The sequence below is a fragment of the Manis pentadactyla genome, chromosome 11 (assembly GCF_030020395.1).
Source record: "Manis pentadactyla isolate mManPen7 chromosome 11, mManPen7.hap1, whole genome shotgun sequence".
Taxonomy (NCBI): Eukaryota; Metazoa; Chordata; class Mammalia; order Pholidota; family Manidae; genus Manis; species Manis pentadactyla.
The window spans coordinates 33,912,638-33,928,386 of NC_080029.1; the positions used below are offsets into that span (position 1 = coordinate 33,912,638).

The 15,749-nt window shown below is 36.5% G+C and overlaps 1 protein-coding gene across 3 annotated transcripts in view; it reads right to left on the minus strand.

The window, feature by feature from the left end:
* The window catches only part of PALS1 (protein associated with LIN7 1, MAGUK p55 family member), a 109,148-nt gene that overhangs the window by 4,972 nt on the left and 88,427 nt on the right, over positions 1-15,749 (minus strand). For all 3 annotated transcript variants that reach the window (XM_036906004.2, XM_036906003.2, XM_036906002.2), the window contains 4 exons: positions 15,387-15,458; positions 12,893-13,060; positions 12,028-12,230; positions 10,470-10,580 (listed from right to left, as the gene is read on the minus strand). In XM_036906004.2, the coding sequence (XP_036761899.2) occupies positions 10,470-10,580; positions 12,028-12,230; positions 12,893-13,060; positions 15,387-15,458 (554 nt within the window). The remainder of the gene's footprint in view (positions 1-10,469; positions 10,581-12,027; positions 12,231-12,892; positions 13,061-15,386; positions 15,459-15,749) is intronic.

Below are 15,749 nucleotides of genomic sequence, written 5' to 3' on the forward strand. Positions count from 1 at the left end.
CAGATTCAGAGATCTGGAGTACAGTCAGATGACTGGTTATTTACATTTTGCATCCAGTGAGGAACACCATCACCTTCCTAGCTAGCACAATTTCAGAGTTAAAACTGAGGGTTTATTTTACTCAGCACTTCTATTGTGTGAGTGATAAAGCACGATTGGAAATACCAAAGGAGACAAAATGTAAGTGGAATAAAATGACAATCTACCCAACAACAACTGCTGGTGTGCATGGAATATGCACCAAGATAGAACAGATGTTGGGCTCTAAAATAAGGCTCAACAAATTTAGAAAGACTTATCTCTTACAGACTATATTCTCTGACCACAATGGAATTATAAATCAATATTTAAAAATCTCCAAGTAAGTGGAAATTACATACTTCTAAACACCCCATGGGTCAAATAAGAAAATGGTAAATAAGGACATATTTCTAACAAAATGCTAATGAAAAATATAACCTCAAAATTTGTAGAATGCAAGTAAGTAACTGCTTAGAGGGAAACCTGTAATTTCATATTAGAAAAGAAGGTTTAAAAATCATCTAAGTTTTCTTCAGAAACTAGAGCAAGTGCAAATTAAAGCCAAAGTATAGGAGAGAATACAAATAAGAGAAGTAAGTTAAATATAAAACAAACAATAAAGAACATTAACAAAGGCAAAAATCCTCCAACTTAGTTCTCTTAAGTGTTTTGCTTACTCCTTTTAATTTCCATATACATTTTTAAATCATCTTTTCAATCTCTACAGAAAAACCTGCTGGGTTTTTTGTTTTGTTTTGGGTAACAACTTTCTTGAGATGTAATTTATTTACAATTCACCCATTTAATGGTGAATAATACAAATTCAACCACTTACAGATGTACAATTAAATAATTTTTAGTCACAAAGTTGTGTGATCAATGCAATTGATTTTAGAACATTTTCATCACCTCCTCATTCCCAAAAAACCCTTATACCCACTAGCTGCCACTCCCCATTTTTTTCCCAACCCCCAGCCCTACGTAGGCAACTAGTAATCTACAGGTCTCTAACGATTGGCTTATTTGGGACATTCCCTATCATAGAATCATACAATATATGGTCTTTTGTGACTAGCTTCTCTCTTATGTTTTCAAGGCTCATTCATGTTGTACTGTTATGAGCACTTCATTCCTTTTTATGACTGTTTTTCAAGACTTCAAATCAAGCTGCAGTCATCAAAACAAGGTGATATTAGCATAAACAAAGAGTAAAGGTCAGAAATAATCTCCTCCCCCACCCCACTACATATTTGGTCAGGTCAATTTTAACAAAGGTGCCAAGATGATTTAATGGGAGAAAGGATAGTCTTTTTCAAGAAATGATGCTAGAATAACCAGATATCCATATGTGATTATATAAACAAAATAAAAAAAACCCACTCCCACCCTTACCTCACAGTAAAACAAAGATTAAATTATTATAGATCATAGACCTAAAAGCTAATACAAGATAGCTTTTAGAAGAAAACAGGATAAAACCTTTATAATCTTGGAGTAGGTAAACCTTTTTAGATGGTACATAAAAATCATTAACTGTAAGAAAAATGCATACTTTCTTAAAATTAAGTATTTCTGATCTTTAAAAAATCATTAAAAATGATACAAAGACTGAGAAAATATTTAAACAATATAAAAGAATTTATACAACTTGATAAGAAAATAACCCAATTAAAAAGAAAGACTTGGAACATTTCACAAGAGAATATGCCTAAATGACTATATGAAAAGATACTATCATTAGTCATCAGCAAAATGAAAATGAAACACATAATGGTAACACTTTACACCTATCACAATGGCTAAAATACTGTTAACAATCCAACAGCAGAAGTTGGTAAAGATGTGGAGCAAATGGAACCAAAGTGGGAGTGAAAAATGGGAAACTTTTAAAAACAGTTTGGCAGTTTTTATACAGGTAAAACATACACTTACCATTTGATCCAGCAATTCAAGAGAAATGAAAACATTCGTCCACCAAAATACTATGTATGTTCTGAGCAGTTTTAGTCACACCTGCTCAAAACTGGGACACAACCCAAATGGTGTTTAAATGGTGAATGGGCAAACTGTGATATATTTACCTCCTGGTATACTACTTAGCAGTAAGAAGTTATAAACTACTGGTAGATGCAACATAATGAATCTTAAAAACATTATGCCGACCAAAAGCCAGGTGCAAACTTATACTGCATGGTTCAATTTACATGAACTTCTAGAACAGATAAATCTACAGTAACAGAAAGTAGATCAGTGGCTGCTTGGGGAAGAATGAAGGGGCATTAACTTCAAAGGGGCAAGAGAAAATTTTCTAGAGTGATGAAAATGTTCTAAATCTTGACTGGCATGGCATTTACACAGGTAAACATTTTGGCAAAACTCAGTGAATTATATTATTATAATGCACGCATTTCATTGTATGGAACCTCAATAAAGTTAATTTTAAAAATCAGAAAAGTCTGATTAGAAAATCAAGCATATTTATATACTGTTAAAACATTTTGGGTATCATGGGAAGATGGCAGCATGAGTAGCTCAGAGGAAATCTCCTCCCCAAAACATATATATTTATGAAAATACAATAAATACAACTATTACTAAAAGAGAGACCAGTGGATGCAGTACAACAGCCAGGATACATCTACATCTGTGAGAACTCAACATCACACGAAGGGGGTAAGATAGAAGCCACGGCCAGGCGGGACCCGAATGCTACCCCACCCCTGAACCCAGCAGGAAAAAAGGAGTCGGAATGGGGAGGGAGTGAAAGCCCAGGACTGCTAACCAACCAGCTCTAGAAATCCACACCTGGAGCGCAGAAACAAGGTGCATGGGGTGCTGGGTATTAGAGAAACAGAAAAACAAAACCTGTGGGCAGGTCCCTGCAACCGGCGACCCTGAGACAAAAGAAAAGCGAGTGCTTTCTGCAAGTCTTAAAGAGACAGGGACCCTATAACTGGACGAAGTCTTCCCAGCACACTTAGCCAGCAGCAGGGAATCCCGGGGAACCTTAAGCGCCCTAAACCCCAGGGAGGCAGCGCAGCTCTGAAGCCCCTCACGGCACTAAGCAGCCTCCCAGTCGTTCCTCCAACTGGCACGGACGCCGACACACCAGCCCAGTAGCGGGAGAGTGGCAGCGCGAGGCGGGGGTGGTGGTGTCAGAAGGGACTGGGAGCAGATTGCGTGCGCCAATGGCGCCAGAGAGGACAGGAGAGGCTTGTGCAAGCTTGCAGCAGCGGTGAACAGTTCAGGTGTGGCGTGTGCGCACCGGCGGCAGTGGAGCCAGAGGAGCCTGGTAGAGGCCTGCACGGGAGAGCCCCGCGCACATCTGCAGTGGAGCCAGAGGGAGCAGGTGCGCTCCCAGCAGCCGACCGGAATCCCAGCCCAACACACAGCCACCTGGGCCAGACCCAAAGGCTGCTGTTGACATACAGCTGCCCGGCAGGGGCGCCGCTATCACGGAGGAGTGCACCTGGTGTGCCTGCCACTCCCCGCAGGGCCCCACGCTGCTCTGATGGAGACCCCGCCCACAGCAGCTTAGGGGACTAACCCGGTGGCTGCTCCAGGAGTGTGGGTAACCGACACAGGCAGCGGAGAAGGGCAAGGCATCCAGCAAGCAGGAAACGACTTTCTTCTCCCAGCTGACACACCTGCAACCTGCCTACAGCCACTGTTATCACCACGAAAAGGCAAAAAATTTAGTCCAGTCCAAGATAGTTCAGACAACACCTGAGAGACGATCTGCAGAGAATGACCTAACAAGTCTCCCTGAAAAATAATTCAAAATAAAAATCATAAACACGCTGACAGAGCTGCAGAGAAATATGCAAGAGCTAAGGGATGAAGTCTGGAGGGAGATTACAGACATCCAGAGGGAGATTACAGAAGTGAAACAAACTCTGGTAGGATTTATAAGCAGAATGGATAAGATGCAAGAGGCCATTGATGGAATAGAAACCAGAGAACAGGAACGCATAGAAGCTGACACAGAGAGAGATAAAAGGATCTCCAGGAATGAAACAATATTAAGAGAACTGTGACCAATCCAAAAGGAACAATATCCGCATTATAGGGGTACCAGAATAAGAAGAGAGAGAAAAAGGGATAGAAAGTGTCTTTGAAGAAATAACTGCTGAGAACTTCCCAAAACTGGGGGAGGAAATAGTTGCTTAGACTACAGAGGCACACAGAACTCCCAAGAGACGGGACCCAAAGAGGACAACACCAAGACACATAATAATTAAAATGGTAAAGATCAAGGACAAGGACAGAGTATTAAAGGCAGCTAGAGAGAGAAAATAGGTCAACTACAAAGGAAAACCCATCAGGCTATCATGAGACTTCTCAACAGAAACCTTACAGGCCAGAAGAGAATGGCATGATATATTTAATGCAATGAAACAGAAGGGCCTTGAACCAAGGATACTGTATCCAGCATGATTATCATTTAAATATGAAGGAGGGATTAAACAATTCCCAGACAAGCAAAAGTTGAGGGACTTTGCCTCCCACAAACCACCTCTACAGGGTATCTTAGAGGGACTGGCTCTAGATGGGAGCACTCCTAAAAAGATCACAGAACAAAACACACAACATATGAAGATTGGCGGAGGAGGAACAAGAAGGGAGAGAAATAATCATCAGACTGTGTTTATAATAGCTCAATAAGTGAGTTAAGTTAGTAAGGTAGTAAACAAGCTAACCTTGAACCTTTGGTAACCACGAATCTAAAGCCTGCAATGGCAATAAGTGCATATCTTTCAATAATCACCCTAAATGTAGATGGACTGAATGCACCAATCAAAAGACACAGAGTAACAGAATGGATAAAAAAGCAAGACCCATCTATATGTTGCTTACAAGAGACTCACCTCAAACCCAAAGACACGCACAGATTAAAAGTCAAGGGATGGAAAAAGATATTTCATGCAAATAACAGAGAGAAAAAAGCAGGTGTTGCAATACTAGTATCAGACAAAATAGACTTCAAAATAAAGAAAGTAACAGGAGATAAAGAAGGACATTACATAATGATAAGGGGCTTAGTCCAACAAGAGGATATAACCATTATAAACATCTATGCACTCAATACAGGAGCACCCACATATGTGAAACAAATACTAACAGAATTAAAGGAGGAAATAGAATGCAATGCATCCATTTTGGGAGACTTTAACACACCACTCACTCAAAAGTACAGATCCGCCAGACAGAAAATAAGTAAGGACACAGAGGCACTGAACAAGACACTAGAACAGATAGACCTAATAGACATCTATAGAACTCTACATACAAAACAACAGGATACACATTCTTCTCCAGTGCACATGGAACATTTTTCCAGAAGAGACCACATACTAGGCCATAAAAAGAGCCTCAGTAAATTCAAAAACATTGAAATCCTACCAACCAACTTTTCAGACCACAAAGGTATAAAACTAGAAATAAATTGTACAAAGAAAGCAAAAAGGCTCACAAACACATGGAGGCTTAACAACATGCTCCTAAATAATCAGTGAATCAACGACCAAATTAAAATGGAGATCCAGCAGTATATGGAAACAAATGACAACAACAACACAAAGCCCCAACTTCTGTGGGATGCAGCAAAAGCAGTCTTAAGAGGAAAGTATATAGCAATCCAGGCATATTTAAAGAAGGAAGAACAATCCCAAATGAATGGTCTAATGTCACAATTATCGAAATTGGAAAAAGAAGAACAAATGAGGCCTAAGGTCAGCAGAAGGAGGGACATAATAAAGATCAGAGAAGAAATAAATAAAATTGAGAAGAATAAAACAACAGAAAAAATCAACGAAACCAAGAGCTGGTTCTTCGAGAAAATAAACAAAATAGATAAGCCTCTAGCCAGACTTATTAAGAGAAAAAGAGAGTCAACACACATCAACAGAATCAGAAACGAGAAAGGAAAAATCACGATGGACCCCACAGAAATACAAAGAATTATTAGAGAATACTATGAAAACCTATATGCTAATAAGCTGGAAAACTGAGGAGAAATGAACAACTTCCTAGACAAATACAACCTTCCAAGACTGACCCAGAAAGAAACAGAAAATCTAAACAGATCAATTACCAGCAACAAAATTGAATCAGTAATTACCCAAGAACAAAACCGCCGGGCCAGATGGATTTACCTCGAAATTTTATCAGACATACAGAGAAGACATAATACCCATTCTCCTTAAAGTTTTCCAAAAAATAGAAGAGGAGGGAATACTCTCAAACTCATTCTATGAAGCCAACATCACCCTAATACCAAAAACAGGCAAAGACCCCACCAAAAAAGAAAACTACAGACCAATATCCCTGATGAATGTAAATGTAAAAATACTCAACAAAATATTAGCAAAGTGAATTCAAAACTACATCAAGAGGATCATACACCATGACCAAGTGGGATTCATTCCAGGGATGCAAGGATGGTACAACATTTGAAAATCCATCAACATCATCCACCACATCAACAAAAAGAAGGACAAAAACCACACGATCATCTCCATAGATGCTGAAAAAGCATTTGACAAAATTCAACACCCATTCATGATAAAAACTCTCAACAAAATGGGAATAGAGGGCAAGTACCTCAACATAATAAAGGCTATATATGATAAACCCACAGCCAACATCATACCGAACAGAGAGAAGCTGAAAGCTTTTCCTCTGAGATTGGGAACAAGACAGGGATGCCCACTCTCCCCACTGTTATTCAACATAGTACTGGAGGTCCTAGCCACGGCAATCAGACAAAACAAAGAAATACAAGGAATCCAGATTGGTAAAGAAGAAGTCAAACTGTCACTATTTGCAGATGACATGATATTGTACATAAAAAACCCTAAAGACTCCGCTGCAAAACTACTAGAACTAATATCTGAATTCAGCAAAGTTGCAGGATACAAAACTAACACACAGAAATCTGTAGCTTTCCTATACACTAACAATGAACTAATAGAGAAATCAGGAAAACAATTCCATTCACAACAGCATCAAAAAGAATAAAATACCTAGGAATAAACCTAACCAAGGAAGTGAAAAGACCTATACCCTGAAAACTACAAGATGCTCTTAAGAGAAATTAAAGAGGACACTAACAAATGGAAACTCATCCCATGCTCCTGGCTAGGAAGAATTAATATCGTCAAAATGGCCATCCTGCCCAAAGCAATATACAGATTCGATGCAATCCCTATCAAATTACCAACAGCATTCTTCAATGAACTGGAACAAATAGTTCAAAAATTCATATGGAACCACCAAAGATCCCAAATAGCCAAAGCAATCCTGAGAAGAATAATGTGGGGGAGATCTTGCTCCCCAACTTCAAGCTCTACTACAAAGCCACAGTAATCAGGACAATTTGGTACTGACACAAGAACAGACCCACAGACCAGTGGAACAGAACAGAGATTCCAGATATTAACCCAAACATATATGGTCAATTAATATACGATAAAGGAGCCATGGACATACAATGGGGAAATGACAGTCTCTTCAACAGATGGTGCTGGCAAAACTGGACAGCTACATGTAAGAGAATGAAACTGGATCACTGTCTAACCCCATACACAAAAGTAAACTCCAAATGGATCAAAGACCTGAATGTAAGTCATGAAACTATAAAACTCTTAGAAAAAAACATAGGCAAAAATCTCATGGACATAAACATGAGTGACTTCTTCATGAAGGTATCTCCCTGGGCAAGGGAAACAAAGGCAAAAATGAACAAGTGGGACTATATCAAGCTAAAAAGCTTCTGTACAGCAAAGGACACCATCAATAGAACAAAAAGGTATCCTACAGTATGGGAGAATATATTATAAATGACAGATCCGATAAAAGATTGACATCCAAAATATACAAAGAGCTCACACGCCTCAACAAACAAAAAGCGAATAATCCAATTAAAAAATGGGCAGAGGAGCTGAATAGACAGTTCTCTAAAGAAGAAATCCAGATGGCCAGCAGGCACATGAAAAGATGCTCCACATCGCTAATCATCAGAGAAATGCAAATTAAAACCACAATGAGATATCACCTCACACCAGTAAGGATCGCCATCATAGAAAAGACAAACAACAATAAATGTTGGCGAGGTTGTGGAGAAAGGGGAACCCTCCTACACTGCTGGTGGGAATGTAAGTTAGTTCAACCATTGTGGAAAGCAGTATGGAGGTTCCTCAGAATGCTCAAAATAGAAATACCATTTGACCCAGGACTTCCACTTCTAGGAATTTACCCTAAGAATGCAGCACTCCAGTTTGAAAAAGACAGATGCACCCCTATGTTTATCGCAGCACTATTTACAATAGACAAGACATGGAAGCAACCAAAATGTCTATCAGTAGATGAATGGATAAAGAAGAGGTGGTACATATATACAATGGAATATTACTCAGCCATAAGAAAAAAACAGATCCTACCATTCGCAACAACATGGATGGAGCTAGAGGGTATTATGCTCAGTGAAATAAGCCAGGCGGAGAAAGACAAGTACCAAATTATTTCACTCATATGTGGAGTATAAGAACAAAGGAAAACTGAAGGAACAAAACAGCAGCAGAATCACAGAACCCAAGAATGGACTAACAGTTACCAACGGGAAAGGGACTGGGGAGGATGGGTGGGATGGGAGGGATAAGGGCAGGGAAAAAGAAAGAGGGCATTATGATTAGGATGTATAGTGCGTGGGGGGCACGGGGAAGGCTGTGCAACACAGAGAAGACAAGTAGTGATTTTACAGCATCTTACTACACAGATGTACAGTGACTGTGAAGGGGTATGTGGGGGGGACTTGGTGAAGGGGGGAGCCTAGTAAACATAATATTCTTCATGTAATTATAGATTAATGATACCAAAAAAAAAAAAACACATTTTGGTACTGGCTAAGTTCCTGCTTTAACATATGTGCAAATCAGCATCTTTCTATAGCTCATTCAATTTGGGTTGGCTAATTCATCAAAGTAGAGAAGATGAAAAACTCCACAAGAGCACTGCCAGAGACCACGAACCAAAAAAAGTTGCTTAACGCGTTTTGGAATGGTATATGCCCTTGGCATGACATTGAATCCTTTCTTGTTGGAGAAGATAATAATCTAACAAAAATTGTGCATGTTAGAAAACAGAAAATTGAGCCAAACAAGTAGAATAGAGTCCATTCTGGTTCTTCATGGGTATCCCTTTCCTGGAACAACCAATGGCATTTCTTTCTGGTCTACCAAAGTAGTTACTGGGTACTAAGTTTCATAGGGTATTCATTTTGTTTTCCTTATTATATTGTGACCCTCTTCAGGAACAGCGAGTGACTATGTCTTGTATTTCTTTTGTATCATCTCAAGTGCTAAGGATAGCAAATACTCTGACCCCACTTATTTATGAACTTACAGTTGTGCTGCAAAAATGTAAAAAAGAAGTGAAGTACTGCTTTAACCGGTGAGCCTACTCAGCCCAAACAAAGCAACCAGAACAATGCTCAACATGAAGGATGGGAAAGTCTCTGATGTCAATACCCTAAGACATTGAAAAGTATGACCTCCACATATAGATTGAGAAATTTAAGTAGAACTAGAGTGGAAAAATCTATTTAGGGGAGAAAAAAGGAGGGTTCATGGCCATAGTAAACAGTTAAGAATTACAGGAAAGGAGTGTTGTTATGCTTTTAATGACTTTTAAGGAGCTTTTAAAAAGAGTGTTATGTATTTTTATGGCTTTTAAGGAGGTTTAGAGGCATAGCAAATGAAGTGAGATCTGATGCCTCTGTAAAGTAGAAATATTTAAGAAGTCAGCAAAAAACAAAAGAGTATTTGTTACTTTAATAGCAAGTCACTTGACAATTTTCATTTTACACTTTTAAATACAAAGTGATTCTGATTAAAGTATTAGTATATTATCATTTAATTAATGTTTAGAAAAATAACAGACTACCTCAACCATGTCCAGCATTTAAAACAACTTTAGAAGTTTTTCCATTTCAGATCATGTGAGAAGATCACAGGGATAAAACAAACACAACATAAATTCCAATGAGAAAAAAAAAAGAGAAAACAAGAGCATCCAACTTTGGTGCACATGTGCACATCTGTGGAGAAAAGTGAGTAATCCCTAAGAATCTGCTAAGAACTTTTTTTTGGGATGGGGAAAGGTTCCCATAATCAAAGATTAAGGAAGTTTAAGGAATGCCAAAAAGGCTCCCCTACATTTGGGATAATAATAGTAAATGTGTGGGGAACAATAAAATAAGCCGCCTGCTTTGGAGAGCTGCCACAGTCCAACTTGAGGAAACTTTAGTGATTTTGGGAAAGTGATATGGCAGAAAGAATAATCAGCTTGAAAACTCAAGCTGGTGCAGCTTTTAAGCACCATGACATATTAGAACATGCCTGTTTTACATTTATTTTCAATAAAATAGGACAACAGTGTAATGAATTTACCTTTGGATTCTTGCCCTCTTTGGCCAATAATGCCCGAAGTCTTTCTTGTGAAGGGGGTGCAATGAAGATAATATATGGTTTTAAGTCTGAATTCCGGAGAGTCTTCAGTGACTATAAAGAAAAGTATTTTGGACCTTTAAAATAATCCTCATCGTTTAATGACTTCCCAATAATGTACTTGGAATATAATAATGTTATTTAAAGAAATTATTAGCTGAGAGTGTTCCTAAACATCTTTATAACATATAATTCACAGTATTTTAAGATCCTACCATTCACTGTAAGAATATATTATGTACCTGTTAACACACACACAAATACTGGATTGTTCTTTTTATGTAATGAAATAAAAATGAATGACCTTTATTACAATTATGTGATGCTAAAATGCTCTGCTAATAATATACAGATTGTAATGACCAGATCAATTAGACATGAGCAGTCACCTTACCATTTGCCAGATCTAAATGCAAGAAGAGTCAAGAGAGAAAAACTTGACATACACATACAAAAAAAAATTCTGGAAAAACACATCCAAAAAAAGGTAGACTCTATCTGAATTAGGAGATTGTGGTCTTTACCTTATCTTTGCCACTGCATGACTGTTATGTCTCTAAACTGAAGCATTCTACCAAAATGGACATTATAGGGACATGCCCTTTTCTATCTAAAAACATTATTAAGACAATATGCTTATAGTACACTTTGATAAATGTTAGCCCAAGTAATACAGAGAATTCTGGAAGGAATTTAGTAAAAACATTAATACTTCTCTTAAATCAAATGTTTAAAATTATTAACTAATAGAGACTAAGCTCTTTTGTCCACTAAAAAAGAAAACCTAATTACTACTTCAGGAAAGCCATTTTAAGAGCCAGTTCTCTTTTATACACATCTCCTTAATGACCACTGCCTATGTTTCCCAAATTGACATTGCAGATCCCACCACATGAAGGAAAATTTTATGAAGCGATATAGTCTAGAAAAACAAAAAAAATTTCCAGAACAAACACAATCTCAAAGACCCAAATTTCTAAAATTATTTTTAATGGAAATCTAAGAAGCATTTCTTAGTAATTTTTAAAGTTTTTGCTTAGCCTGCCAAATAAGAGAGACCAATGGAGCTTTTGTTATTTAGATGCACAACCAAGCATTAACTATGATACTTGCTAATACTTGAACTATGACATTTCATAAAAATGACCTCTAAAAACTCTTAATTTTTCTTAATCCAAATCAGAAAAGAGAACTTCATTTATACATCTAAAATACCTAAAGTACTACCAGTACTATAGCTACTGTATTTTAAATTTCAAAAAATATATGTACAGGCATATATATATATATATATATATATATATATATAGGTATGTACCTATTATTCCCTGAGGAAAATGAAAAAGATTTAGCAACCTGATTTCACATAGGAAATCAGTAGGAAAAACCTGTATGAGAACTTGAATAGGTCCTGTGGTCCTTGGACCAAAATATAGTTTCCACTAAATTATTCTGCAAAAAGAGCCCTTAAGTTCAACACCCTAAACCAAAATAGCTTTACCTGTGTACGAAGACTTAAAAGACATATTTTGCCAGAGTTGATCACTTGCCGCACAGAATCTATGCTGGTTCCATACAAATTTTTCTCAAATTCACCATGCTCAATGAACTTTCCAGCTGCTATGTCTGCCTCAAATGCTTGCCGTGAAACGAAGTGGTAATCTTTACCAGCTACTTCATGGTCTCGCCTACTCCGAGTTGTATCTAGGCAAACAAAATAATGTAAAAATAATGGGCACAGGTCAGAGTAAGGATAGGGGTTAATTCTGCTGGTCAGAAAAAAGTTTTTATTTTCTAATAGAGATTATAAAATAATGAATTGAGGAAATACTAAGAGACCCTGTATTTAACATTGGTTTTATTTCTAGATTGAGAAAGAACATAATGTGTTGTTAATATCTTACTAGTAGTTACATTTAATTACCTTAATACATTTTATACTTACACTTTAAAAATTACTTCATCTTCCATTTAGAACACTACCACTCATCTTTTCCTCAAGTTTATTTCCATAAGATTAAGTACTATATAATCTTTAAACAGAACTGTATTCAGAGATTAGGTCTAAATTTCTACCTTTTGCATCAGTTTAAAAAACAAGGAGATAATTTTATATTGAACACGGTATTATAAGAAGCCCAAATTGAAATTTATTTAGAAAACAGTACCATCCTTACTCTTAGGAAAAACTGAAATTTCTCAAGAATGATTATCTTGAGTAATAAAGTCTCAAAAGATTTTGGTTAAAACAAAGTTCCTCTTTCTGGACAACCATGTTTTGATGAAATAGGTGAAAAATTTCCCTACACAGGTTCTAAGGCTGTAAATTGAAAAGCACAGGAGAATGGGAATACATCCAAACTTACGAGGAACTGCAGATGCAAAGCGGTCTTTTTCTTTGTTCATAAGCCTCTGACGCAACTCATTCTGGCCACAGTTCTGTGGACCAATCAAAACAATAGGTCTTTTCCTATTTGCTGGCTGATGATAAAGCGACATTTCCTCATACGTTAAGATCTCTTCATTGTCATAATCTTTGAAAAAGAAAGTTAAGTCATGCAGATAGAATTATAGCCTTGTAATAAAGATATACTTAGATCTCCCAAAAAAATGAAAGAAGTACAATTTATTATCATTAAAAATGCTTAACTTTTTGGATCAAGGTAGTAGTACTGGGTAGGTATTATGAGTGTTTTCCCATGTCATTATATCCTTGACAGGATACTATAAAAGTAAATCAGAGAATATATTAATTTTTCTAGAAATGTTTACTGCTTCTCATTTCATATTGTGCTAGAATGTTTAATACAATGTAACTATACTGATTCTTATGTAAAATAGCTAGATTGCAACCAATCACAGAAAGTGGGGTACCAATGGATAATCTGTCACTGTTGTAAAATGCCGATGTAATACTTTACTTAGAGGGTTGGTTTAAGGATCAGGCATAATGTATATGCTAAGCACATACCTGGCATAGACAAACATTTACAATTAGTGGCTACAACTAGTGTTATCAGAGAAAGTTGGAATACTTTTCTGTGATTATGTAACTTAAAAACAGGCCATAGCTGTGTTATCCAAACTTCCTGCATTTATATTTATTCTGGAATACTAATACTAACCTGAGGTCATGATTCAAGAAAAAGTCTAAGTTATGATAGGTGGGGTAATGTTCCTAAAGCCCATAAATCTAGATAAAATCAGAGATGTCAAGTGGTAAGAACAGAAGCAGACAACCAGCAACCTGCTATCTTCTCACTCTATTACTTCACCTGACTGGGAAAGAACATCAGACGTGTAGTCAGACTCTCTCAGCTTTAAGTCCCAAAGAGGCAGGAAGAAAGACCACCTTAGTCTTGCCAGTGCTTGGAACACAGCACAGAATAGGAATCCAAACTACAGTTGCCTAAATTCCAGCTCAACCAAATATTAGCTCTGAGAACTTGAGCAGGTCACTTTAATATTGAACTTCAATTTATTAATCTGTAGTCTCAAGGAATTTATTGTGAGAACTAAATGGATGAAGGTTTCTAAAGCATACAGCTACTGCCTGTGGAAGAGAACAGTTATTGTAAATGATAGTTACTATTAATAAATATATTATGATTATACCATGATGAAGAGAAATTTAATTCCTTCCCTTCCTAAAATGTTTTTCTCTCTAAAATATCTGAGTTCTTTCTTCTAACACATACAACAAGGCTGTGGCAGTATTTTCATTTATAAAGACATAGTTTATAACCTGTAGTCTTTAGATTTGCAAGTTTTCTATAGTATAATAGCTATAAGAGCTGAACCAGTCAACTTCGATGTGTTTCAAAAGATTAAGAAACTGATATTTATCACTCACCCAAGTATAGAGGAAGGGATTAAAAATTCAGTACATCTCCTTAGTTACATGATCTACAAATTAGCACTAAAGATGTTTACTTTGGAAAATATTTTTTATTAAAGTAGATCAATCTTAGGTTTAGTTTATATGGAAATTTTCAGTAACCTATAACATTTTATCTTCATCAGTTTAATCTGTGCTGCCTAAAAAAAAATTTTGAGGTATTGAGAAAATAAGCCTGGTAAACTTATGAAAAATTAAGAAGTGCCTTTGCTTTATTTTTGGCTTGTTTTTATAACATGAACCAAAGCAGACGTGGCAAATGCTAATGCCTGTAAGGACCAACCAAGAAGGTAATGAAAGCAGTAAACTAGGGTAGGTTCCTAAAAAATCGTATGTGGTGAAGACTGCTGAAGTAAGACAGTAGGTGCCTTGTATGTAGTCAACAGCTATCACTCAGGTCCAGCAGATTGTATCACTTGGGAATACAAGCCCAGTATTATTAGAGTTTTTTATTACAAGTGAAACTACAACTTAAAAAACTGTTAATCTTAGCAATAAATTAAAATAAAACAAAAAACTCTCTTGTGTGCCTGACTTAGCCAGCAAGCATCAGGATTTGTGGAATACATTGCCTTGGTGACATGAGTTAGTGTAGACAAAATATTTGTTTTTTTTATTTAAAACACAGCTATAATCTTAGAATGTTAAAAGTATGTATTAATTTTGTAAATAAAGAGTTTCAGTAGGAAAAAATAAAAAACTATCAATGTAACACTATATATGCTAAATCATTCTTTAATTTTTGTATCAGCTCTTCCCAGAATTCAAAATACTGCATGATTCTTAGGATTCCAAAAGAACATAGTTTCTGCTAAATGACTTTTTTAAAGTACATATGTTATATTAAGAGGCAAAACAGGACTAGAAATAAAACTCCCTGAAAGTATTAGTTTAATTTCTTCAAGTGTTCGATATGGACCCCTTTCAGATATAATCCAACTATATGTGAGAGTGGAACTTACCATCATTTTTATTGGCATTATATAAAACCTTTTTCCTCTTCTTTTTATTCTTCTTTGCACACCATAGTTTTCCTGTTGAACAACCATAAATTGAACTATAAACATTGTATTTGTTTCCTTGGACAAAGCTCTATTTCAAACTGAAGAATTCAAAATAGTTTTAAATTTATATTTATAAACACTTATTACATTGTGCACAGAAGAATTATTTTTCAGGTATTCACAATTTTCCATGAATCTCACAGTATAGACAATTTTTAACACTTAGTCCTTTCTTTCCAGTGCTAAGAGAATCAGTTTTGCCCTTCATATCATTCTTGTCATGGATACATCTTTCTTGACAGTTCTAACTGATATGTAAGT